The sequence below is a fragment of the Gymnogyps californianus genome, chromosome Z (assembly GCF_018139145.2).
Source record: "Gymnogyps californianus isolate 813 chromosome Z, ASM1813914v2, whole genome shotgun sequence".
In the NCBI taxonomy this organism is placed as follows: Eukaryota; Metazoa; Chordata; class Aves; order Accipitriformes; family Cathartidae; genus Gymnogyps; species Gymnogyps californianus.
Genome location: NC_059500.1, coordinates 68,440,753 through 68,468,687, shown reverse-complemented (window position 1 = coordinate 68,468,687; position 27,935 = coordinate 68,440,753). Strand labels below are relative to the sequence as shown.

The 27,935-nt window shown below is 41.3% G+C and overlaps 1 protein-coding gene across 3 annotated transcripts; it reads left to right on the top strand.

The window, feature by feature from the left end:
* Positions 1 to 9,673: 9,673 nt before the first annotated feature.
* On the top strand, positions 9,674 to 27,507 carry ZNF131 (zinc finger protein 131). Of its 3 annotated transcripts, none has more exons than XM_050913137.1 (7): positions 9,674 to 9,693; positions 11,901 to 12,037; positions 13,534 to 13,635; positions 14,461 to 14,605; positions 17,883 to 18,571; positions 23,091 to 23,221; positions 25,765 to 27,507. In XM_050913137.1, exons 2-7 carry the CDS (start codon positions 11,914 to 11,916, stop codon positions 26,425 to 26,427), a joined length of 1,854 nt encoding a protein of 617 aa, XP_050769094.1. In that variant the 5' UTR covers positions 9,674 to 9,693; positions 11,901 to 11,913; the 3' UTR covers positions 26,428 to 27,507. The 3 variants fall into 3 exon arrangements, with proteins under 3 accessions (XP_050769094.1, XP_050769092.1, XP_050769093.1); XM_050913135.1 differs by lacking the exon at positions 9,674 to 9,693 and having other exon boundaries at positions 11,914 to 12,037; positions 17,883 to 18,246; positions 18,349 to 18,571; XM_050913136.1 differs by lacking the exon at positions 9,674 to 9,693 and having other exon boundaries at positions 11,926 to 12,037; positions 17,883 to 17,926; positions 18,161 to 18,571.
* The last annotated feature ends 428 nt before the right edge of the window (positions 27,508 to 27,935 follow it).

Below are 27,935 nucleotides of genomic sequence, written 5' to 3'. Positions count from 1 at the left end.
AAGAGAGCTTAGGGACAGATTCAGATAGCTGAGTGCAAGATGCAGATTGTTTTACATGAAATGGAGTCTGACAAACTAACATACTTAAGGCTTCAAATACATGATATTGAAGGTTGACTGTTGATGATACTTCTTTTCAGATAGCGTAGTCCTGGAATGCTGAACTGTGAAAAAAATCTTATGTGCCCTTCTTAGGCCAAGAGTATGTGAATGTGCCACCAGCACCAGTAATGAAGGCACAATTGGCTAAATCAACCATTTTTTACTGTTCTGTCAATCTTGGACATTCAAAAGCAGCTGCCATTTCAGCAACAAGGCACTCTAAGTAGCAAATTGTTTGTGAACTGCTGAAACAACTTGCAGACAAAATACAAAAGTAGATCGGTCTAAGTGACAGTTTTCACTTAAAATATACTTTGCTGCTGCAGCACACAGGAAGCTGAGATCGATAGACATCTACTCCCACCATGAGTAAAAACTATTTTCACAAAAAAGGGGCCTCCTAGTACCATAATGAACTCCAAATCTAAGTACCTCAAGTGATCTCTGTAGATAAAGAAATATTGTAAAGCAATACTGACCTTCTGAGGACTGGTGGAAGAACTGAACCGTTTATTAAATGTGTTCCATATAAAAGCAGAGGGAGAGCTGTGCTGATATGTATGCTTGCAACAATCAAATCCTGAACAGACTGACTGCCTCCTCCTGTTTTTTGAACGCTGATGGAAGTCTGGAAGAGTCAGCTCTTTATCTGATTTATATCAGAAAACATCATTTGGTATGCAAGGAGGACTTATAGCAGCTATCTTACAGTAACACCTTTCCTGTTGTTGTCAGTGCCATTATTTAAAGGGTCAGCAATAGTGACTAGCATTCAGCCCCTACCTAGATTTGATTTCTGTTAACAAAGTTGTACTGGCTTACAAGTTGTGCCTTCAGCAGACAGTACTTTGTCAAATGTTCAGCAGCTACAGTACCAGTTATTGATATATAGCTACTTGCTGTCTGCAACCCACACTCACAATGTAATGGGTATGCCTATGGTCAGCTCGATAACTGCACACCATCTGGAAGTGCTAAATGCTTATTGATTGAATAGACTGGAATAGCTTTAATAGTAGAGTATATAATGTAGCTGTCATAAATACATACTAACCTGTGAAAAAAAAAAAGACCATTACTAGCTTCAGATTTCCAAGTATTTCCTATTCTCCTGAAGAGTTCACATTTTTGCTGAAAATTATAATTATTAACTAACATATATTTCTTTTTGTGTGTTTTGGATGAAATATATATATAACAGAAGTCCCCAGTCTTCTGATATTACAGTCCTATATTTTATTTTCCACAGATGCAGTTCTTGAAGGTAAAAATGAAGGCAAAGTAAAATTTTGAATACAGAATATTATTTCTGTATTATGTTGACAATGGCCCAGCAAAGATAGGAGACCGTTATATCTGGCAAACATATTAGCCCTACCTTGACACTGCAGTCTTCCTATCTTTGCTACAGCTTTGGTCTCGTAGGTTTTGGCTGGTTGAGGGAAAAGTCAGAATCAGAGTAGTAAAACTGTAATAGCATTCCAGAATAAAGGGTGCAGAATGCAACACAGACAAAATAACTCAGTGTTTGAAAGAAAGAGAATTGAGAGTAGAGAAGATATGATGACATTTTGTCTGAGGACACCTTTGGAAGTCACCTGCACAAGCCATCACAGTACTCCACATCACTGCAAATAGCAGACATGAAAAAATCTGCCCTGCAAAATTCAAGTAGCCACATTTGGTTGCTTCTATGAAATTGCCGTTATTTCATATGTTCACAGGTGTTTGGATGGACCACTTGGCTTGTCTGAGAATTCACATTGAACAGGCTTCATATCATGTTCTCTAATTACAGGCAATAACAGCCATACCCCCTTTTGAGTCTCCTCATCCCATCCCAAAAGCACTGGCTTAACTTGTGGAACTTGAAAAGTGAGTGAGTCCTGGTCCTGACAAGAAATAGTCATCACACTATGCCTCAACTTCTCTCCAGTCAATAGAGGTTTGCATGGCTGCTCATTTGTAAGGACTCTTGTAGAACTACAGGAGAGATCAGTCCCAGGTTGGCATTTTACTTTGGTAAGTCCTCATCTCTAGCTGACCTCTATTTTCATTTTTTAATGGCTGTCTCTTGGCAGGAAGACATGTTCAAAATATTACTCATGAATGCCTTGTATTATTTACTAGTTATTACTTACATATCAGGCATATAACAGTCTTAAGAATTGAATTTAAGGAGGTGGTAGTAACCCCAGTAGAGCCCAGAGTCAGTGTCTCATGGCGGAACAGCTGAGCAGCTCCCACACCTGTCTTTGACCATCAGCATTTTATCCAGCCCTCTAAACCACAAGCTGAATTCCTCTGAACTTTCTGTTGTCAGCAAAAAAAAACAAAAAAGAAGAAAAACAAAGTAGGGATTTGTGCTGATCCTGCATCACAATCATTGCCAGATTTCCTGTAAGAGCTCAAGAAGAGGAAACAAAATATGAATGTGAAGTGAAAAAAAACTTGTAGCACTTCAAAAATCATGGCAATAAAGCTGCAGAACATTCTCTCCAACACAGCTAGTAGGCATTCAGAAGGAGAGACAGACCAGAAAACTAAATGCATAAGTGATCCCATGACTGCAATAACAGTAATAATTAACAGTAAATGCTTTTTAATTATATTCCCCTTTTTGCAAAGACTTCATGATGTCTTGCTCGTAAATGTTTTAAGTTAATGATAAAATTTTTGTTGATTCTTCAGCACAGACATGTGCCCAAGGTACGTGTTACAAAATATATAATTAAAGGATCATGCGGGATTTCAGATATCTAGTCCTGAAACCAAATGTAGGACTTCATTCTCCATTGTTCAGGCAAATCACTGTGCAGTCAGTGGCTCAGGCACTGTTTGAGGCTTACAGTGTGGATCATGCATGAGGCTGGTCTTAAGAACTTAAATGACAGAACAGACAGAGGCCGGGTGCTCTCTCAGCAGCACATGTGCTTTGGTAGCTGCTCCATCAGTGTGTCTGCAAAGGGAGTACTTAAGTTGCTGTTACAATTGGCACAGTTATAGTCAATGATGTGCCACATCACATAGCACACATGGTCTTGCACGGATGGAAGACACACTTGAGGGATGGAAGGCTGTGCCAGAAAGAAAAAAGTTCTTGAAGGAAAAAAATCTTCCCCTAGATACTGGGAAGAATTATTTCTAGGTTGCCCAACTTTCCAACTTTTTATTGCTCTTAATATTATCTTAATTGTATGTGGAACCTTTCCCTGATTGTCTCCAGGTTCTGAAGTAAACTTTCATCTATAGTGAATATTTTATGAACCTATCAGTCAGACATCATTTCTCCCAGCAATAATACGGTCCATAGGTCTACAGTTTTCTAGGAAGATTTCATGGCCTGAAAGGAGTAATCTAAAATAATCTGTTAATGTTTCTGCATGTACAATACATGGAACTGCAGCACTGATAGTGGGCTAGGTCAAAACCTTTTCTGCCAGTTTAGCTTTAATCCTTTCCAGACTGTAGCTTTCCGTGGATTACTAAAGAGAGCTAGAAAAATCACGATATTTCATGTCCTGATCCTATGTTCACTGTTGCTTATCAAAAAAAACAAAACAAAAAACCCCACAAAACAAAAACATTTTTGCAAATCAGGTTACAGAAGATTTGCTTGTGAAAATCTGGGTTACCTCTGAAGAGGTAATATCTACATAGATGAAATCTTTATAAACAATGTGTATGTATGTTATCTCTACTCACGATGCACAATGCATACCCATACAAAAATGGCATGTTATGTATTTATTTTAACAATTAACACAGGTAGCTTTTTAACACAGGTTTTCCTTAAGAGGTTTCCCAGACAAGTACTGACCTAGCCAAGGCCTGCTGAATTTATATTGCCAGCTGGACTAGATGATCTTTAAAGGACCCTTCCAACCCAACCCATTCTATAATTCTGTAATTCTATGACTCTATATTCTGGGATAAAAGGAAAAAATAGCAAAGTACTTAACACCTACTGTTATTTAAGCACTAAGCCACTATACAACTCTTTTAGGCATGCTTCTTATAATTCTGCAGAATCCAAATCACTATGGTTTATGAAACTGATAGACACTGAGTTCTTAGACTTGCTTTTTCTTCCAGATATTTAAGATAATATAAAAGAAAATATTTGGATAAGAATGCTAGAATTCAACCACCTTCTCTTGCAGTGTTCACCGGACACCAATCTCCCTGATGTCACTAGTCAGCTGATCTTCATGAGGTCACAAAAATATGAAACTTGCACACAGTAGATAAGATTTGGTGTGGAGCTTGTAGGGCAGCAGATAATACTGAGTAGATATAAACGCACATCCTGTCCTAGCTGTGCATTTCCTCTGAAAATATAAAGATAACAAAGGAACAAGCTGACATCTTTGTGTCACAGATGTAAGGTTTAAGGATCTTTAACATCAATTCACAATTCAGCACGTTACAATTTTCAAGCATTGCATTTTACAGTTACCACTATCATTTTGACTTTCATTAACTCCTTGTATCTTCCCCTCCCTCTTGAAATAGTAAAGAGATGAGGAGGATTAACAGAACAGCTCTCTGTCAGAGGCACAACCCATATCTATTTTCCTTTAAAACTTTATAAACAGTCACTGATATTGTTTCACTAGGCATACCTGTCAAAGGGGCTCTACAGAAATGTTTTTCTGTTGCGTAATAGCACACATCTGGCTTGCTCTAGGCATAACAGTAAAGCCTTTTCCTGCACAGAACAAGTCATTGTGCAATGGAGACATGCTGAGTCGTCTGATACAGAAAAGATTTCTTGCAAATGATTGATATCACTACAGGAATGAGCAGTTGCTTTCGTAAGACTTGTTTTAATAGAGGAGACCAGAAAAGGCCACATGGTAGCTATCTGAGTTCTGCACCTCCTTGGGTGAATCATTTGGTCTTCATGTGGGACAATGTGGTGGGAGATCTGGGTGTGTAAGGAGCGCACTAAGCAGCTTTCACAACTATTTGGGGAGCCAGCCAGAACTCTCCGGCAAGCTGGGTGTAGGTCACAGGCTGCTAGGTGGATAGCCTTGCACTAGATAAGCTAATGGTCCCTTTTGGCCTGCATTTATAATCTGAATTAACTGCTTTTGGAAAATAGTTACCTACTCTATCCGGCACATAAGCACGCCTTCTGAATTCTTGGTTTCACATCTGCAGTTTATTAACTCCTTCATTCCTTCCGACAAGAGGGGTTTTCTTTATTAAAGAAGGGAAATGTATGATTCACACTTTTCTATGATCAGTTTAGTATTCATTTTTGTCCGTTTGCTACTTCACAGCTCTCCCTGGGAGAGGCTACCAACACTCAGTCTGGCTGCATGTTCTCTGCCTTCTTCAACATTGCCGTGAGAAGCCCAGAGCTGGAAGAGAACATCTAAGCTTTGGTATTATTCCCAAACTCAGCTGAATGTTGTGTCCCGAAGGCTTATCAGATTATCTTAATGAATACAAATTTCTCCAGAGTGTCACTGAGGTGATTCTGGAAAAGGAAAAAAACATAGGGAATTTTTAGCCATACAAATGGCTAATACGGGTTGAACTAGAGATATGGATAAAGATCATTTGGATGTTTGCTTAACATTTTTTTCCTCGTGTAAATAAAATGCACTATAAACCAGGTTATTTTGAGACTTGCAACAATTGTATTGTTTTGTAACATAACTCTCAGAAATCCTGGAGGTAGTGCTGGGAAACACCACACCCATCTGTAAGAGAGGAAAAGGAGAACCTGAAAAGTTATAGCTCAATCAGTCTAATTTTATATTTGAAAAGCTATTAGGACAAATTATGAACCATTCATTTAAAAGCTCCTATCTAACCTGACAGTACAATTAGATGGGTGAAGCCATAGGAAAAAAAGTAAAGAAAGAAACACTGTGGAAAATGCTATGGGAAAAAAAGGAAATAATCAGCAAAAAACATGAATTAATAAAAAATAAGCAAACCACCAACCTTGTCTGGATAGGTAGAAGGTGCTGGAATGGAAATTTTTAATTCTTGTGTTGTATTTTTGTCCTATAGCGGTAACTTTAGCAATATTTCAGTTTGAATTACAAGCTATTGGAGATACAGTTCTTCAACTAAAAATCAGATCTATAATGGTTTAAAGTGAACCTTTATATTTTTTAAATGCAGGAAGCATCAACATTCCTAATGTACTGCTGTGTACATGTACCAGAAAACAAGAATGGGTGTGGGAGACAACTCCTAGATTGAAAACAATTGTCTGAACAGACCTACTAACAAGAACAATAGTGTTGTTACGTTAGCAAGGCCATTAAGCAATAACATGAAGAAATAAAAGGGACATAAATTTGACTTCAAACCTTTTTTTATATTACATTACAAACCATCAGTATTGATAAAACTTTGTGTTACTGTATTATAAAACACTGCGCAGAGTCTTAGGAGTTTATGTATTAAAGAGTATATAAAAATTAATTTGAACTTGACAGAACATCTATTATTTATGTTTTGTTTGATGTTGTAGGATTTCTATGCTGAACAGCTGCATTAACTTCATGGGCATTTACCCTTTTAGTGGAGGATGAACATGGCAAAAGTAATCATGTAGATCTGGCACCAGACAAAAGTGCTGGAGAAGTTCATGAACAAGTTCCTTCGCAGGAATTACGTGGGCAAGCTCATAAGAACATAGAGCCATCGCATGCGGCAGCTCTCCTGTTGTCACGATTGACATAGAGACTGTGAAAGGGATGATCGTTGTGTCTGTTTTGACAAGTTAGATTATTATACTGGTTTATTTGGATGAATACGTTTTCATCTGGTGACAACACAGGAAGCCTGGCTGACTAGGGATGCCCCTGAAGACTCTGGCCTAGAAGAGAAACCTGCGTTTCATGTTGCCAGCACTCAGACAGGGTAGCAGAGGGGCTTGGTTGCAGCCAGCGCCGCTCCGCTTGTTACCTTCTCCTAAGGTGCCTCAGCCAAATTACCCAGCAGCTCTGTTGGAGCTGTCAGGTGCTGCTTGGCCGATTCCTTCGTCAGCTGCGGGGCCTTGGAGCTAGAGGGGCAGAGCTGGGCACCACGGAAAGGAACGGTAACCTTGCTGGGCAGTATTTCAGTGCAGCTTTTGACACCACTTCACGATGCTCATTTCAAGTACCACTCAAGTGAAATTATAAAAGGAAAACAACAGGGTGTGCATGTCCTGCATGGAAGCGTGGTTGTGTAACGGAGGGGGCTGGTTCACCGAGGGGAGCGGAGGAGAATCCTGCGAGTGTTGAGTCGTGTCTGAGGGCTGGGGGGGTACGTGCTCCCGGGCCCCGCCACCGCCCGGCTTCCGGAATGTTCGGCAGACCACATGAAGGAGCACAGTCCCTCGCAGAAAATACAGCAAGGCAGCTGCGAAGCACATCTAGAAGAGGAGACACAGGCATTTTCCTTCAGCGATCAGAACGCACCCGTGCCGTTGTGTGGTCTGATCTCGCCGTAAGGGCAGCCGGGCATCGCCGGCGCTCTGTTACGACGGTCATTTGCCCGGACTTGTTTGTTCACTCCTGAAACCGGTGAACGCGCCGACTCGAGCTCTGGCAACAACGACAGTGTTTAACCTTATCTTAACGGCGGCTTTAATTGCACTCCCCTTTCATCGTCAGAAACCAGCCCTGACCCTCCCACGGGCGGAACAGCCGCGGCCGCCTCTCCGCCGCCACACCGCCCTCCGGCGGGCGCCAGCCGGCCGCGACGGCCGCTCCCCCCGCCAACCCTCCTGCCGGGCGGGTGGCCGCCCGCCGCCGCCGGGGCTCCCGGCACTGCTCCGGCCCGGGGCGGCGCGAAGTTGACCGCCAGAGCCGCCGCTTCCCGCGGCAGCCCCGCCGCGCCCGGGCACTGCCTGCTCCTCGGCGGCACCGAGGGTGCCAGCCCTGGGGGAGGCAGCCCGCCCGTCCCGCTCCCAGGCCCGCCCCGGCCGCGGCTCCTCACGGCGGCGCCGCCCACCCCCGACGGCCGCTCTCCGCCCGCGGCCGCCCGGTGCTGACACACAGAGACTACAACTCCCACAATGCACCGGGCCGCTGAGCCCGCCCCCCGCCGCTTGCGCGCCCTGTCGTGTGAAAGGTGACCCTGCCGTCACTTCCTCCGCGCGGTGCAGGCCGGGAATGCGAGTCGCGATTGGCCGGCGTCCGCCCCGCTTTCCAGCGTGCTGGGGAGCAGGAAGCGGTAACGGCGGAGCGGACGCGGCGGGGCGAGGGGCTCCTCGCGGTGAGTACCTAGCGGAACCGCCTTCCACCCCGCCGGGCGCTGCGCCGCCGGGGCGCGACCCGGCCGGGAATTGAAAAGGGATCGATTTAATGCGCGCTTTGATGACGTAATAAGGACTAACGAGGCGGTGGTGCAGCCAAACGCATGGCTCGGGCCGGCACCGGCCGGGTGCCCTCCTTGGGGGCGCCCCCGTGGGATACTCGAGCCCGCCGGCGGCCGCCTGCACCGCTCTCCGAGCGCCCGTGCCCGGCGGGCGCTCGGCGCGGGCTAGGCCTTCCGCCTTCTCCCGCTCTGGGACTCGGCGGGCGCTCATTGGCTCCTCCGCCTGGGGCGGGCTCTGCTGCCGCCTTGCGGTTGGCGGGGGTCGCGCTGACTGCCATCAGCACTTGCCAATGGGGCTGCGGCTGGGGTGCGGGAGGCTGTGGCTGGCCGCGGGGCGAGAGGGCTGAAGCCCGGGGGCGGTGCGCGCGACGGCGGGGGCGGGGCCTGCGGGAGCGCGGCGGCGGCGGCGGCGGCGGCGCGGCGCGGCGCGTCGCAGCCGCTGTGGGCGGCGGGAGGCCGCTCCTGCCCCTCGGCGGGGCGGCCCCTGGCCTGTGGCTGGGCCGCCTCCGCCTCAGCGGGAGCCAGGCCTTGTCTGTGGCTGCGGGGACCGAGGGGCTGGCTCGCGCCCTTGCTCTGCGGTTGCTCTTTTTGAGCAACAATGCGCAGCAAAGTGCACCAGAAGTTCTCGCTTCTGTGTTACCTGGAAGCAGCCACTGCTGTTGCCCGCCAAACGCCGCTCAGATCCCCCTTTCCTCAGGTGGCTGCGGCAGAAGGGCCGTGGTTTGGCCAGTGCTCAGCCTGCTCCTCCGGGTCGTCTGAATTGCCATAACGCTGCTCTGCCTGCCTACAGTCGTGTATGATCCACGTAGGCAAAGAAAACAAACGTCTAGTGTGTAAAATACGAGGAGTTCCTGGTGTAGTCCGGGAGAACAATAATAGTAAGATGGCTTCATTGAGGTAGATTTAGAAAAACAGATCTGCAAATCATATGCATGTCACGTAAGATGCATCCAGTGTTACAAGCTGATAAGGTTAAGTCAGTAGTTGACTGCATCTTCCGAGAAAATCAAGGTAAACAACTGAAGTAGTCCAGTTTCCATCACTCATCTGTGAGCCTACTCATAAGTGGCAACTTGGATCACTTCTGTCTGCCTTCCTTGGCTTCTTGGTTTTCGCGACTATACCTTTCACTTCTTCCTTCAAAGTAGTCATGCTTTTATGGAATCTATGCAGTTCTGTTGGGCTTTTTTCAGCAATATCACTGAGATTTTAAAATGAGAATATGCAATGAGTGCTGCAATTGCATTTAGATACGCAATAAATTCACACTTTTTACTAGTTCTGTGTTAATTCATGACAATAAACTAGCTATCATAAGTTGTATGTTTTCTTATTCATGTTTTTTAAGTGTTCTGAGAAAGAAATGTTTTAAAATTTGTTAGATTTGGCAGGGGGGAGGTTACTGTATTATTTTGAGGGTTTTTTTGGTAAGATATCCCTACAAACATTCAATTTGGAAGTAGATTGCATTTGAGTAGGTGGGAATCATGAGAGTTGGGGGTCAAAATTTTGTTTGTTTTAACTTTTAAGGAATTATGCTTTTAACTGCAAGTCATCTGTCCTTTTATGATGTGTCAAAAATGGGCAAGAAGAATTACAGTGAAGTAAATAGCTGACAAATGGCTGACAACTTCCCACGTGAGACTTTTTGTGGAATACCAGGTGACGGAAGAAAGGCAGGAGCTGCTGGTCATCTGTCTTAGACCCATGACCACAGATGAGGTGAAGTGAAGGCAGCAGCAGCATCCGCTCCCTTCCACCTCACCTTCCACCTTGGGTCTCCTCTGTCCCCTTTAGGACCCTGATAGGTATTTCAGCATCTGCTTGGCAAAGCAGTGATAGCAGGTAGAGCTAGACTTCCATAAGCAGTTGCTTCTGCTCTTTTTTTTGTGCTCTTGGCAATATGACTTCTCCATGGGCCAGTTTTTCTGAGATGCAAAAACGAGTATGTTTTGCAGTGAAAATAGGAATTCCACAACTTCCTTTACTTGCTGTCTGTTAGTCATGAGAAAATAACTTTGCTTTTATCATAACCAGGTAATTCTCCTCTCTACGTCTATCGAACCCCATATACCTATATGTGTGTTTGTTATAAGTGAGGTAGAATTTACACAGCCGCGCAGGGGAGTTAGCAAGCATGGTGGCATCAGCTCAGATGTGGTTAGTACACATAAGGAACAGTTTTGCGTACAGGACTTTCCAATTCCAATTGCACACAAAGAAAATCCGCACCAGAAGTCAGGGAGCACCTGCTCTCTGGTTTCTTCCAGCACTCTGAAGAAAACTGCTTCTTTGCCACACAAGAAATTTTCATCTCTGTATTCAGTGTTTGGTTTGATACTAGCTGCTCTCCTGACTTTCTTCCTTTTGTCCGTGATAAGTATAACAGTGTAGTGAAGGGTTATGTCTCAAATCCCTTTAAAACTCATTCAAGCCTAGTCAGAAACCACATGTTCTTCAAAGTGAGTTAGACTGTGAAAAGAAACAATGTTTCTGTGCTAATGTGACTTTGAAATGTCTTTGCTTTTTCTGCGGCATTCTCAGTGTGAGCTGTGTGAATGTGGGAGTTGAAGATGAGTGCTGCTGCACAGATCTGAAGTCATTTTGCCTGGAGTTAATTTGTGAAATGCTTTCATTGAAGCATTTGGACTCTCTCCCGAGGTTCTTCTGCATAAGCAGCAGACTAACATCTGTGTCTCATCCACAGGCACAGAGTTCTGCTAAACCTCTTCAGGTTTGAGAACATCTGCAACTCCCACCCCCAGCTGTGTTTATTGTATAAGTAAGGGAGGAAGGGCCATCAGATTACAAGCATATGTGTCTCTTTCAAAAGGTTGGCAAAGAATATTTCACCTTGCAGGGGGAGAAGTGTAAGTAGGCTGGGTGAATAAGATGCTCTTTGCTCTTGGGTGTGATGGCACATTAAATCCCTGGCAACTCCTATGTACTTAGAAGCTGAAGAGTGCTGCTTTATTACATCCTTGTTTAAAGGAATTAAACATCTTGTGTTCACTACGCGCAAAATGTGACTTAAATATGAAAATTTTAAGAACTGTTCTTCCACCAAGTGAATTGGTGGAATTGCGAGAAGTAACTGTATAAAGATTCTGACATTACACTGCTGAGCTGGTGTTGAATAGTTAGCTGTGGAGATGTTACATCCCTGCAGTATTTGCTTTGAAGGTGGGTCCCTGCTGACTCTGTAGAAGAAAGAAATACACTTACCTACTTTGGCTGTTTTTTCATGTGTATAAATAAGGCAATATTCCACATCGTTAACCCTACCATTTCCTACCTGTCACCTAAAATCAGGTAAACCTGTTACCAAGACAGTTTAGTCTTTCTGTTGGTTTTGTAGTCCTTGAAAAATGCTAGTTAGTTCATGTTTGTATACTAACTTGACTGTGCGTAGTATTTACTGAGTGGCACAGTATTCTTACTCTCATACCACATTTCTTGCAGACTAGTCCTTTTGCCATGGAAGCTGAAGAAACGATGGAATGTATCCAGGAATTCCCTGAACACTATAAAGTTATTTTGGATAGACTGAATGAACAACGTGAGCAGGACCAGTTTACGGATATCACTCTGATTGTCGATGGTACGTACAGGCCTGAGAACCAGTTGGTATACAGGGAATTCTGAAAGCTGTGCTGGGAAGCTGTTGGGTTTGTCACAGGTCAGCTGTCAAACTGGGCTGCTAACAAATTCTTGGTTCTGTACCGGTGTGCGAGCTGCTTGCAGAGTTTCATTTAAAATCTCAGGGTGAACCGAGTCTCCAGCAGTGATTAATAATCTTGCTTCTGCTTTTCCAAACAAGGGGCTAAATATTTTCAGATAGAAGCCCACTTTGAAACTGCTGTATTTAATGTGCTATATTTAATGTGTTGTCTAAGGATTTCCAAAACATTGTTAAAACATTTTTCCCTAACTTGAGCTGATTGACTGCATGCAGAGAACTTGTACAAATACTGTGTTAAAAAAACAAAAACAAACAAACAAACAAAAACAACAAAAAACCCCCCAGAATACCTCGAAGTACGATTTACTCCTTGCTTCTCTGGTATCTGCCTACTATTTTAATATATAGTTAAAATAGGGTAGAAGCACTCACTTCTTTTTATATGTGTTCTAAGGACATAAGTATTAGTTTAAAAGGATGATGGAGATATAAGTGCTTATTATTTCCTTGGAAAAGGTGATGTCTGATAGATCACCTAAGATTTCTTCTTATCCCAAACGTGTTAGAACAGATGAGGACTTCAAGGAAGATAGGCAGTGTCCACTAGGACAGACTTAGCTAAAGGAGTACCGCCTGATCTTTAAAAGGATAGCAAGAACTCACTTGAAGGAAAAGGGTCCTACAGAGCCCAGATTAGAAAAAAGTAAGCACATGAAGAAAAAATTACTCTTCAGTAATTGCCATAGTTTCACTGACAGTGCTTGCACAAAACTTATGCTGAATGTTTGTTCCTGCTCTGGTATTACCAAATCCATGTGTTGAGCTCAAAGCTGGTTTTGTGTGTGCAGCTGTGTAGTTCTAATCCATGTTGCTTCTCTTATCTCTGTCTCATGGAGCCTTATGAATGTTCATGCCTGCGCAAGGGAGAAGGCAACACAGTGATGGGGAATACACAGTCTGGAAAACAGGAAAAACAGAGCAGAACTGATTCTGTTCTGCAGCGGTGTTTATGCCGGCAGAAGTGGTGATAAAATACATCAGTGTGTAAGAGCAACAAAAAACAAAGGAGAACCTGGATAAAACCTGAGGGCTGAGGCCAAGATGTACATGAAAAAGTTTGCATAGGGATTTCCCATAACTTAAGTGTCTGAAAAGACAAACACTGGAGTGAGTGAGTCCTCCAGCTGATCGAGTTGCAGAGCTTCAGCAAGGTCAGTGATGTCAGCAAGGGTATGCATGAGATGGAACAGGCTAGCTGCAGTAGTATACCATGTTACAAGGAGGCATAATAAGTGACTATATGCTGCTGGATTAGATTTGTAGACTCAGTGGTCTCTTTTCTGCATCTACACTTACTCTGCACTATGAGTGAGGAAGGTGTTATCCTAAACCAAAATTTTTATCTCTCTTTGTAGGTCACCATTTCAAAGCTCATAAGGCTGTTCTTGCTGCCTGTAGCCAGTTCTTCTACAAATTCTTCCAAGATTTCACTCAGGAGCCCTTGGTGGAGATTGAAGGTAATCTGATTTGTGCAAATAAAAACCTTCAGAGTTGCGTGCCCAAGCTGGAAATGAATGTAGTGTCCTTGGTACGGGCTTACATACATGCTTGGTTGTATCAATTAGCTTTCTAGATCTCAGCTCTTGAGTTGTTCTGAGGCAGCTACCACCACGGAAAAAAACTTCCCCTGAAGAAGAATTAAAAAGAACAGTCTTGAATTAAATCTTTTGGAAGGGAAAATGTGAGGTTCTGTGGGTGGTTCCCCCCTCCCCCCCCCCTTTTTTTTTTCTTCCCCCCAATACATGGCTGATGGAGGTCAGGCAGACCCTGTATATTTTTGGGACTAGCAGTGTGACATACAGTCTCTTCCCTGACAACATCCAGTCTGGTCAGATGGAGAAGGCTGCCAGTGATGGCCAATGGCAGATGCCTTGGCTGGAATGCAAGAACAAGATAGACATGGAGCAATACTTGCCTGGTATGCAGGGAGCAAATTCCTGGAACAATATTTCAGCCTCCAGTAACTTGCTCAGAGGTCTCTTGAGAGAGAGATTGTATTTTTGTGTTTAAATCTATACTTTTTATTATTCAAACAGCTTTTTGTCAGTCTTATCCTTCCTTTTATCTTTGTTGTGGCATAACTCTGTAGTTGTTCCGGATTCACATGTTTCTATAGTAGACTTTTTATTGCAACAGAAGCCTTTTAAGGGTGTCGTCTTTATGAAACTGGCAGCTACAGTACTGTGAGCAAAATGGTGAGCAGGCAAGAGTGCAGGATTCATCAGATAGATGAGACTGAGGAATTGCTAAAATAAACTGTTGTTTTTCTTGCCTGTATACAGGTGTAAGTAACATGGCATTTCGTCACCTAATTGAATTCACCTATACAGCAAAACTAATGGTCCAAGGTGAGGAAGAAGCAAATGATGTTTGGAAAGCAGCTGAGTATCTACAGATGTTAGAAGCGATCAAAGCACTTGAAATCAGGTAAGCACATAAGCCTCTTTTTCTTCCCAACACTGAAATGTAGAGTCAGAAGAATCCTTTTACAAGAGCTAGCGCCAGTATTTTGCGGTGCTGTTCCTTATCCTGGAACCTCCTTGTCGTGGTTTAACCCCAGCTGGCAACTAAGCACCACGCAGCCGCTTGCTCACTCCCCCACAGTGGGATGGGGGAGAGAATCGGAAAAGTAAAAGTGAGAAAACTCGTGGGCTGAGATAAAGACAGTTTAATAGGTAAAGCAAAAGCCGCGCGCACAAGCAAAGCAAAACAAGGAATTCATTCACTACTTCGCATTGGTAGGCAGGTGTTCAGCCATCTCCAGGACAGCAGGGCTCCATCACACATAACGGTTACTTGGGCAGACAAACACCATCACTCTGAACGTCCCAGCCAAAACCAGCGCACTCCTAAACTTGTGTGGGGCCATGTAGTCTTCTACTAAAAGATATGGGTCAGAATTATACCGGCTAAAAAAGTAATGTCACATTCTTTGGGCTGGAACTTGATGACAAGTCACATGGCTGGTAAATGTTGCAGACATTGTAGGGCTGTGACTTTGTAGTAACTAATACCAGGTCTCTGTGCTGTCTGACTGCCCACACCTGATTCACAGCTGGGCGTACAGTGATGATGTGCCTCAGGTAATTAGACCACGTTAACAAGCTTGTGCTGGTGTTTTGATTTCATGCAGCTTTCTGCTATTTCTGAGAGAATAAGCAGTGATCTTAAAACTTCTTGCTGCAAAATTAACCTCTCAAACTTCTTGAATGTAACTGTTATAATCAGTTTTATATGGGACCAATACTTAATCAAATGTTGCTGTGGCACCTTTTATCCAGTACTAGGAACTGTACTCCATTGCCAAACTCCAGTCTGAGAAGAACAGGTGCCAGTCCCATCATGCTGTTTTTCTTTCCCCTCCTTCCCTTTCGCTTTCACAACGTGCTGTCACGTTCTCATTCCTTCTGCATGCTACACTGTTCTGCTGGCATGAAGCAGAGAGAGGGGCAATAAATGCTCCCAGCATTACAGTTATTCTTGCTTTCTCTTCTAGACCTGCTGAAAGGTCTTTGCATTCAGGCTAAGGAAAGACTATTGCTTCCTTTTTATCTCCTCATAGACACATGAGCCAAGGAGAGTGGCACTGGCCCCAAGTTCCTCTAACAGCCAGCTAACGTTTAAAAAAAAAACTCCATGACATGATACACTGGAAACTTGGAAATAAATGCTGATGGTGAAAACCAAATTAACTTATTCTGTGTTTATTCTGTGGATTGGCAGTAGAACTGAATAAGTATGTAATTTTTTTTTAATAGGAAATATATGGGATTGTGCATTTCTAGTCCTACCGTCCAACCCCACAAACACCCTTTTTTTTCTGACATTGTTAAACCATGGTACCACCAAAATAATTTATTTTTTTTTTAATTCAGGAAAAAAAGCAGACATTAGCTGTCTGCTTGAGGAATTTAACAGAAACTTGAAACTGAAAAAGTATGTTCTAATCACTTTGACTCAGTGTAGACCAGCAGAGCTGTTGAACCAGGATTCAGATCCATCCATCAAGCTAAACTATCCAGCCTGCAATTATTGCCCACTATTGTATAACGTTATGCAGTTTGTTGGTTATGCATCACCAGTAAACGCTGTAATTCTTATGTTACAAGGAAACAAATGTTTTGCTTAACGAACACACATGTAAGCCAGTCTATTCTTAGAGTTATTTCCATTGTTCATAGATTTTGAAAAGTTTTTTGTGGGGGTTTGCTTGGTTTGTTTTGGTTTTTTTTCATTAGAAAGACAAACTTGAGTACCACTGTCAGTCTCTGTTTTCTCCCCCACAGTAAGAAGGGGAAGAATTGCAATACAGTGCCTCAGTCAGAGCTTTGACTGAAAGGAGTAAGCTTCAGAAACTTCAGCTGAAGCAGAGATGATTATAGAACTATTTGTATAACGCATTGAAGAGTTGCACATCGCATAATCTAGACTAGAAAGGAAACAACCAGCTGTTATTCCTTAAAGTGCAGTTGTGTTGTATGTTTGTATCCCCATTCAAAGTTTCACACAATGTGGTCAAGGACAGTAGTCTCGTCTTTGAGCAGATTATTCATTTGGTACGTGATCCTGGAGCTCCTTGCAGTAATGTGCAAAGTAACTGTCACCTTCTAGACACCAGAAATCCAGGTTAGATGAAACTGTAAGTTTAGCTACTCTGTCTTCCTGTGTCTGAATAGAGTAAGGTGCAATTTAACAAGCTGTATCCTGCATTAGATCATTAGACACATCTCTGACATATGACTTACAGATACTGGGCAAAGCCTTATCTCTCCCATTACTAGAAAACGTGAAAGTGATAGGGAGTAGATTATGTGAAAGGATTCATCAGGCTGCGAAGGAAGGTAAAAGCACAGCTTACTCCTCTCAGTCTGATTTGAGAGGAAGATAGCCACTCATTTTTGAAACTGATAATCAGTTGTAAAACCTCCAGCACATAAGTGCTGCGGATGATCTTGAGGGTGTGACTTGAAAGCACTGGCCCACTCAGCTCTGTCTGTGTCTGAGATGGGATGCTATCCCTGACATCTTGGAGGAAGGGGGTTGTGCATGTATGATGCATGGAGAACAGGAACAGAGCTGGGGGTTGTGTTTAAGCCCAGAAAATTAAACTAGAATACTGTTTCCACATCTCAGTGGCTTTTATTTTTACCTCAGCTGTTAGCTGTGTGCTTTCCTGAAGTACAAGATGTTATAATACTGTGTGAAGTCACAGCTGTAGTGTTTTCTACCAAGCTGTAAGTGCCGCGGGCAATTGCACACGCTCCAGAGCCTAAGAGCTGAATAGTGTAGGAAGGGCTTGAATCTTATTTCTGAGTAGGCAGGCCAAAGAACTCCTTCCTTCGGGGAAGTTTTCTTTCCAAGTACAGAGTTTCACAAGTTTCTTAGATAAACCTGTGTCATTAGGTTAACTGGCCTTTCTTCTTGATAGGTGCTTTGTATCATTCAAGCAGAGCTATTTAAAACACTTTAGTAGCCTTATGTCAAAGGCTCTGCAGCTTTAACCATGCTATTTTACAGCTCTAAGGAGTATAGATTAAGGAAGGACAAATTAGCTTCTGACATGCACACAGATTATGTGGTCATTCATCATTCAGCTTCTTTGAGAAACAGCTAGAGAGTGTTGGATGCAGAAGCTCAGTATTAGGCAGGAATTGTTATGTTACTGCTTATGGATCTTAACCATGTTTATGCAAATGCTTTACAGGAACAAAGAAAATTCATCACCCTTAGAATCAAATCAAGCACAAGGTAAAAATAAACCAAAAAAGAGGAAGATAGCTGAAACCTCTAATGTTATCACAGAAACACTGCCATCTGCAGAATCAGAGCCTGTTGAAATTGAGGTTGAGATTGCTGAAGGGACGATTGAAGTGGAAGATGACAGCATCGAAACACTTGAAGAAGTAGCTTCTGCAGAGCAATCTATAAAGTACATACAGACAACGGGTACATCAGATGAATCTGCTTTGGCTCTTTTGGCAGATATCACCAGCAAGTATCGTCAGGGAGAGAGAAAATGCCAGATCCAAGAAGAAGGTGATAGTGCAACTGATCCCTCGTGCAAACAGGTAGAAGGTATTGAAATTGTGGAACTTCAGCTGTCACACGTGAACAATTTATTCCACTGTGAGAAATGTAACCGTTCGTTTAAATTGTTTTACCATTTTAAGGAACACATGAAAACACACTCTACTGAGAGTTACAAGTGTGACATATGCAATAAAAGGTACCTACGAGAGAGTGCTTTGAAACAGCACCTCACCTGTTACCACCTTGATGAAGGTGGTGCCAGCAAGAAGCAAAGACCTGGCAAAAAAATACATATATGCCAGTACTGTGATAAGCAGTTTGACCACTTTGGACATTTTAAAGAGCACCTCCGGAAGCACACGGGTAAGAGTACTGCTATAGTCCTGTCCTTGTGGCCTTGGCTCTAGCATTTTGGGTTTTTGCATGTTTTGGGGAAACAGAGAATATGCTGAAGAGAACACATGAGTCCTGAGTGCTAGAAATACTTGGCTTCTAGTTACAACTAAAATGCTGGTTTGTCTTTTTGTTTGTTCGTTTGTTTTGTTTTCCATTGATGTAAACTTTTGAGGGATTGAGGTGGTTAAAAATAGGCACCTACAACCAGAAAGCACTAATGAAGCTTCTCTCTCAAGTCTATTAAATCTTAAAGTATTTTTTCAAAATCATTTCTTTCCTTCTTCAAAAGTACCAAACTGAGGAGCTACTTTTATTTGCACAATTCTACTAGTAAATATTTCTGTTGTAATATGATCTGAACTGTGAGCTTCTCAGTGGAATACAGTTTAGAGAGTTTCTTTATGTAACAGAACTTCTGAGAAAATTATTATTAATGCATTAGGCATAAGATACCCCCTAACGATTCTCTCTTGTACCATCTTGCTTGGAAAGTTTCACCCTTGCTCTTGACATCTCATCTATGATTTGATTTTTCTTTGTTAATTAACACAGCAAAACATTTCTAGTGACTGTAGTACCCTTTTTTTACTGTGAAATCTGCCTCTCTGAAATCTGGATAGCATCTTTTGAGTACAAAATGACTTGTGCTCCTTCTATCTTCTTTATAATATGGGAGGTTAAGATGCTGCTACTTCATCTCACTGAAAAATCTACTGTCTGAACAGATACTGAGCATTATACAGATAACTCTGAATGTAAAACATATGTGGTCCTGATCTTCCAGATGTTTTTGTTTAGTATGTCAGTCATGAGTCATCAGTAAGAATTTAATGGAAGGTAGCAGCCCTATTTCTTTTGCAGCTTCTTATTTCAAAGAAAAAAGCCTTTTAATTCTAACTTCTTTGTATCTGTGTATGGGACTGCTGAGTATTGATATATAACACTGTGTCCAGTCTATTCCCGATAGCCCCTTAAAAGTTCCGTTTATAAAGAGTCTTTGGCAAATCCTTATCCCCTATGAAGCACGGAGTGTTTCTCCAAATACAAGCTACTTAACAAAAGTCTTTTCAGAGAAAAGTTTGTCGCAGATTAACAGAGTAACCCAAATAATCCAAATAGTTGGTTGCTGTTGTGACAAAGGATTTTGGGGACAAAGCAACTTAGCATATCACAGGAGGTACAGGGTACTTTCTAAATATATATTGATACAACAAGTGTAATGCATGGAATCTAATTACTTCCAGTTTAGCATTTTCAAAAGCCTTAAGCTTAAAATCAAAACAGATACTGCCATTTAACTGTGGTCTCCTAAGGTCAGTGGAAAAACTCCCATTCAGCCAAAGGCTTTCTAAATTCTGAATTCTGTATAGCACTGGTTGAATGCTAAAATGAAATTAAAAGGCCTGGGAGAAAATGTCCTACAAAGTATTTGATCCTGTTGCTGCTTAATCACAACACCAGCAATAACATGAAAATAGCAATTGGGGCAGAAATAGACACCTTATTAGTGTTGGTAATTCTTTTTGATGTAGGAATTTGACATTACCTGTGGCTATTATCGTTGTCTCAATAAAAGAAAGGAAGGCGATCCATGGTGTTTCTTTCCCACTCATGTGTACAGTGCCTTAAGCAGCTTCTGAGTCTCTGAAAAAATACCTCAAAAAGGTCTTGCATGTCATGTAACTCTGAAAGTATTAACAAAGTCATCTCCAGAACTTATAAGAAGGGAGGGGTTTTGGTCTGATCTAATTATTATCTTTTTCCCCTGTATGAGAATGGATGAGATTTCACTTGCCAGTCGTAAGTAACGCACAGGACAGAAATTCTATAAGGGTGCACTTAAGTAATGTATATCTGTTGCGTTCAATAGCTCTAATTTGTCTTACACAAGAAGAGCAATTTCGTCATACAGACATCAATCTTGGAATGAAGCTACTGCTCTCAATATGCTGGTCTAATCCTGATATTTTGCAAAGCTTATATTCTGTAACAGAAAGAGACACTGAACAGCTTTGATTCCTTCTGATTTTACTGGGAGTTTTGACTGCTGAATATTTCTCAAAGTTAGGCCTTCTTGATTATTTTTCTTACTTTTTTTCCTTTTATGGAGAGTGTGTATGTACTCGCATGAATGAAGGTGGAAGTGAAGGAGTCATGATGTGCTCCAAGCAGCTAAATAATCTGCCCTTGTCTGAAAACCCTGTAACTGAAGTAATTTGTATACAAACTTCTTAGGAAAAATTAATCAAGGTCTTTGCCATTCTTGGTAAATCTAAAATATGTTTTACAGGAAGTGTACTTTGAACGGCAAATAACGTCTTCCAGAGGAGTGAATAAATGGACTCTATTTACATACCTTGAATAAATGATCCCAAGAAGTTCATTTAATAAATGGCTTTTGGTGTGTTTGTTGGGGGAAAAAAAAAAAGTAACTAGGTTTACTATTTCTCTCTAAACCCAATCTAAATAATGATATAGTAGCTTTATGGTTATGGTTGAATTTCCTGGTATTTCTTACATATTAGGCAAATAAAAGTCACTGTGTTAGTTGTTATAAATATTTTTTTAACCCAAAGAAGTTAATTTGGGGCAGTCTCCTTCCTGTGACTGTCAGATTATAAAGGACCAGCACAATATTCGACTATCTCCGGTCAGAATTTATGTCCTGTAAGTTACTTAAAATTGGCAAGTGAGATCTCATCCATTCTCATAAAGGGAGAAAAAGATTATCATTAGCTCAGGCCAAAAACCTCCCTCTTCATAAAATCTCACTTAGATGAGACTCAGCTCATAGTTGGATGACACATGGAGGAGGAGAAGCAAGTTGTCACCTTTAGCAGAGGAGTTTAGCCCCCAGCTCGCCAGTGTCTTTCTCAGAGAAGAAAGAGGAGAGAAGACAGCTGGCACACTCTCTGTGTTTTCCATCACTGCTGTGGCTGGTGCAGCCCAGGTCACAGCATTGGCTTGCACTGTGCGAGAAGTCACACAATGTCTTTTGGCCTTTGGCTATTGCCACCATTATGTTTGAATTGTCACTTTCAGACACTTTTGGCAGAGTATGTTGGAGATTACTGAAGAATTTGAGTAAGAATAGAAGAAATCTGCCCCTGACTGGTGCCTTGCTCCTAGTAACTATTTAAGTGTGACCAGATCACAGGGCAGGTGAAGGTCTGTGATGTGAGTTTTGCTCTGTAGTAGCCATTGGTTGCTTGGGCAAAGTCCATGATTTTTGACCTGCAAGACTGATGGTCGTTCGGCATCCCCTCTCTTACCTGTACAACAGTCTCCAAAAACATAGCATTTTGTGACCATTGAGGGGAATGTTCCCACAATTTAACATTTTTCTGTAGCCCTTAGGTGTATAAGTGAGAATTATAGGCTACTTGTGGATTTCTTTTGAAAAGCTAATTAGGAACTTCTGAATATCTTTATTTCTGAAAATACAGGTTATTGGCTTTCCATCTTGATAGTCAATAACTACTGCATTCCTGAAAATGCAGGCTTCTAAACTAGTTAGGATAGATTCTTACGTTATTCACCAGAATGTCTCAGCCTCTTTTGGAGTTCATTAAGCTGTTTGTTTCAGCAGTGATGTTGGTGTCAGTACCTCCACAGATTAATTATCAGACTTTCAGAAGAAACACACTGCTCCTAAATTTTTGTACTTTAATTTCCTTGAATTTCATTGTGTTTGTGCCTGATGAAATTAGTAAACAGAGACACCAGTTGTTCTTTGTTACTACTTGATGACAGTAATAACAATATACTACTTTGGATGAAAAAGAGAAAACGACCTGTTTTCAGCCTCCCCTGCTGTTGCCCTTAGCTGGCTTCTGTGTTTGGTACCAGGTTCGAAGTGAAGTGGCCAAACTGAAAGGAATTTTTATCTTCATTGTGACCATTTATGTCCCTCTGTGCTTTCTCTTCACTGTATTTTGGGTGGGAGAGGATGTTGGTTGTTTGTTTTAATACTGATGCATTGTTATTTCATGCCAACTTCTTTTTCTGGAGCTCAGTTTCAGCTTTCAAGCATAAGCTGTTACTGTTCTTGAAAATAAAACTTTGTATTATTTAAATACTTCCTTCTTTAATGTGTCACTTTTGTATATTTACTAATGTTGATTCTTTAATTGTAAATATTATCAGATAAAAAGAGAGAAATAGCTGCTATTTCTGTAAGATACTTTGTCAGAATAATAATCTAATTTCCATAAAAACCTAAATGTACCTTAAATGGCACTGGTAATTGTTAAATTGGTTTTTTTCTAAATGAGAGTTATGACTCCACATTAGGTTTTTGCCCTTTTATTTACAGAAATAAAGTTTACATAGCATGTCTTTCTCCTCTTCTGTAGAGTAATCCAGTTGGCCATAGCTTTACAGCATATTTATCAACCTGCACAAAAGGCAGAGAGGGAAGAAGAGTGAACTGACAGAAAACTGGCTGGTTTTATACACTTACAAATCCCTGTCTCTGTCTTAACAGGTGAAAAACCATTTGAATGTCCAAACTGCCATGAACGTTTTGCTAGGAATAGCACGCTCAAATGTCACCTGACAGCCTGTCAGTCTGGAGCTGGAGCTAAAAAGGGAAGAAAGAAGCTGTACGAATGTCAGGTGGGTAATGGAAGTAGCAGAGTCTGAGGCTAGATACCTCCTGCCTGTGCTGAGGGAGTGTGGGAGTACTGAGCAGGAAAGGCAACGAGAGTGGGCTTATGTCTCCAAGAGCTACTTTTAGTAAAATAAATATAAGGATCGCATTCAACCACAACATGCAGATAAATTCTTATATCTAAGTAGTTCCATTTAAAATATGGAATTACTGATATAGAGCCTCATAATACTTATAATCAGAGAGATTCTTATGGGTAGGTAAGTGTTCATCTGCATTTTACTGATCTTTCTGCTTCCTTTTCAAGGTTCTTGATGCACTGACCTAGGCCTTTCCTGCTTGTGAGCATGCTTCACTAAAGTCCAAAATACAAAGTACTATTTTATTTCCTATTTTATTATTCTTCTGTTTGATACCCATATATTGACTTTGTCTGGAAAGTCATTCCAACTTACGATGACAATCTGTAATGTCTTTTAAGCAAATATAAATGCTCTAGATGGATGGCTAGGGTACTTGGTCACTATATGTAACTGACGTTTGAAAAGCTGTTCAGATAAACCTTACTTAGCTTTTAAAAGCTGATTCTGAAAAGCTAGAAAATACAAGAGCTGAGGTTGGTTGTAGCATTTTTATTTGCCATTTTGCTGCCTCACTGCTGTGACAGTCTCAAATAAGAACACACTTCTCTTGCGCATTCTCACTCTCTTTCACGCGCTCTCTCTTTTCCCTTAAGGCTCTCACCTTATTCAGTTCACAGAATGGCTGTGGTTTGAGGTTAAACTGGGTTGTGTAGTAAAGAAAACTGCTGCATATCGGCTTTATTTGTTCCAAAAGAGAGAGTGACCTTATTCACAGAAAGCATTGAATACTGCAGGAGATTAATTAATTTTGTGTTGTTAATCAAATCATTTAATCAGAAGTTTCACTGATGCTGTTGCATCATTTAGTTGTAATGCTAGTCTGAAGTTAATTCTTGGGAACATACCTTTCTCTTAAAGATAAGTTTGTTCTGAATGTGAGAATTACTGTAAAACACAAAGTTGTACCTAATAGCTTCACTGAACATACTGTTTTGTCTTTGTGACCCTTTGGTCTAATTGCTTTGTGTTATGGCTTTCTCTTTCTAAATTGATACCACATCCTCTCACAGATGTTGTGAATGTGGATTAGTGTTTCTTCAGCCCGCAGAAACTACAGCAATTCTTGGATGAATTTTTCTTGAATTTTTCTCTCTTTAGAACTAAATTTGAATAGTCTTCAATAAATAAATCTTGGCTCACTGAACAAAAAGGAGAAAACAAAATTGTGCTTCCTTGATGAGCACTTTTAGTGCTCTTCAGTGTATGCCTTGAGTACCTAATTAGGCTCCACATGGCAAGAACAATATATATGCTTGGGCATTACCGATAGTCATTGCCTTTATATATGAATAAGTAATTTTCAGTGCTTATCTATAAGGCTAGTATTTTAAGAAGTGTATGTGCAACTTCTTTCTAAAACGTGAGCCTGGGGGGGAAAAAAAGCATGGCACTAGCATCACAAACCTGTTTTAAGAGACTTCAACAGCAAAATGGAGATATTTAGCTCCACTACACAGGCCTGTTCTTGAGTTAATCTGTATCAGATGCTCCATCATCCTTCTGTGCTCTTGCTGAAAATTATGAGGAGATGGAACATTCTCTTTCAAAACTATTTGCCAGCAGTGAAGGGGTGTTGAAACGTGTGTTCTTGGCTGCTTTCTGCAGCCAAGACCACTTGCATGGACAAAGACTCCTGAGCCTGTTTCTTTACTCTGAGCCTGACTCTACCCCACTCTTCTCTCTCTTCTACTCTGGCACCTCGTTCATTACTGCCGTCCCTGTGTTGTTTTCAGGCTACTTGCCTGAGTGCCAGCTGAAAGGAACGAAGTGTGCTCTTGTGCTTTGTGAAAATAGTGTGTCTGCAGTTGAGGCAGTACTTTTAGCTGGAAGAGGATTAAAGGCATGAAGTTGTAAGAGAGTTTTATCTGCTGAAATCACTCAAGTGTTTTTTTGAAATGGCAAAATGGGGGAGTTCAGTCTAGCCAGTTAAACCTCACAATGCCATGAGCAAATGAAAGCTAATAAGGAAAAGCTGGCTAGCAGTACTGCATCTAGAACTTCAGTAAAAGGACAGTTTGTATTACACTTTCATTGTACAGTATTATTACATAAATAGCTTTCTACCCAAAACTCTAGCACCAGACATTTATTGGGGCATGATACTGTACATGAATTTCACGTAAGGTTAAAATAAGAAAACTTTCAAATGCTGTACCGACTCATAACTTTTGTAGGTATCCTGTGTATGCACAACTCAAAGTAGCACACTGTTTCTTAAGTAAATAAATAAATATCAGGTCTTCTGTTCATCTGAAGCTGACTTCTCAGCTTTTACGTCCAATGCACATGTTTTTTTAATCCAAGTAGCAAGAAGCTACACTATGTGAAGCCGTGATCTGAAATAGGCACTATACTTTGTCATATTTCTGTTGGCACTGTTTAACGTACTGTATCTTTTGTTTCAGGTTTGTAACAGCGTATTTAACAGCTGGGATCAATTCAAAGATCACTTGGTAATACACACTGGTGACAAGCCCAACCACTGTACCTTATGTGATTTGTGGTTTATGCAAGGCAGTGAGCTGAGAAGGCATCTCAAAGACATGCACAATATTTCAGAACGAATAGTGACAGAAGAGGTTCTTCCAGTGGAAGCTGTGGAAGCTGAACCAGTAACATCAATGACTATAATAGAACAGGTAGAGCAAGTCCATGTCCTACCGGTAATTCAGGTACAAGTGGATCCTGCACAGGTAACTGTGGAACAGATGCACCAGGATCTCATACAGGACAATCAAGTGAAAGGCACACAGATAGATGAACTGCAAGAACAGGTACAAATTAGTTACTTGGAAGTTGAACACATTCAGACTGAACAAGGTGCTGAAGTTCATGTGGAGCAGTTACATGTTGAGCATGTAAATCAAATACAGATGGAAGAAGTACAGGCAGAACTTATAGATGGAACAGACCTTGAACAAGTTGAATATGAAAGTGTTGATCAAGGAGAAGCAGAAGAAAAGGAACCTAATCAAGCAGATGATGCAGATAAGGAAGATCATGAACAAGCTGAAAACTTAAAAACTCAACAATTAGTGGACACTCAGAAAGAAAAGGTGGATGACTAGGACAAATAACCACACTGTGGAGGTTTAGGAATGAAATACCAAATTATTTTTGTTAACTTTTACGTTGGTTTTTGAACCGTCAGTGATCATCTTTCCAATATGCTGTCCTTAGGAAGCTGGACAAGTGGACCAAAATTAGCTTTCTTCATGTACAACTAAACTTCTCTCATATGTGAAAAATAACTTTCCCATTTATGTAATACCATGGAACAGAAACTACCACAGACATGGACAGCTTTGTGAGGATTTTAATAATGAATAGCTTGTATCACTGTTACACCATCCTTGGGTATATGTAGGAGTAACTTCACCTCTTTTCCTCTTGCAATAGAAGCAATCTCTTGTTATAGATTTGCAGGGTGTCTGCGGCAGAAGAATCAGTAAAATCCGGTGTGTTCTATTGTAAGTGGCAATTGGGTACCTGTGAATTTTTGGATCAGACTGTTTGCTGTATCCTAACAGTGGTCCCTAACTTTCAGGCTGCGGAAAAAAACATTGTTGCTGGGGATCTCTGAGCACAAAAATCCTGTGCCTTTTCAACACTGACTGGTTAAATTTCCACAAAGTTCCTAGAGTGTTCAAGAACCTAGTTCAGTAAAAGGCGATGTAGGTAACGTTATAGTGCTTCATATTTTTGCTTAAAATTGTCAGCTACTGATTTTTTTTTTTTGCATTAAATTTAGAGGCAGGGGGCTGAGGGAGGAAACAGATTCCACGTGGAGACAGCAGGACATTCTAAAAGGGACACTTTAAAGTAGAAGCACGGTAAAATCTGTGGTAAACATGAGCTGGAAGAAAGCTACCAGCAGACTCTTCTTTTATAAATCGTCATTTTTGAAAATGAATATGTTTAAACATAAATATAGAGGAGACTTGTCTATATGGTATCAGGTTCCTGTTTTTTTTGAAACGAAATTCTGACACTTGACACAAAGATGTGCTAAACATAAAAGTAAAAGCCATAGGTATGAGTGCTAAACTGTGGATTGAAAAGTAGGAGTGTAAATAATTTAATCAATATTAGACAATAAAACAATACCAACCACGAAATGTTGCATTATTTCTTTCATCCAATAAATTAGGAACAACTGAGTGACTGGCAATAACAGTGCCAGCTCCCAGTGGTAAGAATCAATCTCATTTTTAATAAGATTAATAGCTCTTTACTGTAAAGTTAGATCTATTTAGAAAATAATTGTCTAGCTCTATGTTCAAGGATGCTAAGGACTTCTAATTCTCAATTATTGCCTTGAGATTAGAGGTACTCCACACTTCTGAAAAACTTTCTTTTCAAAGCCTTAACTGAAGGGAGGAATTTTTGCAAGGACATTCCCTAATGCTCTTGGTAATCCTGTAGATCTTAGTTAAAATCAGGCTTTTCTATTCAGTCTTTTCCAAGTGCAGAATTATTTCCTGGGATTTGTGCTTTTATTTAGTCTCGTTCAAAATGATTCTTGTGTTTCATCGTAGCCTTTGAGAAACTGTTGCAAAACAAACATGGATCTCAA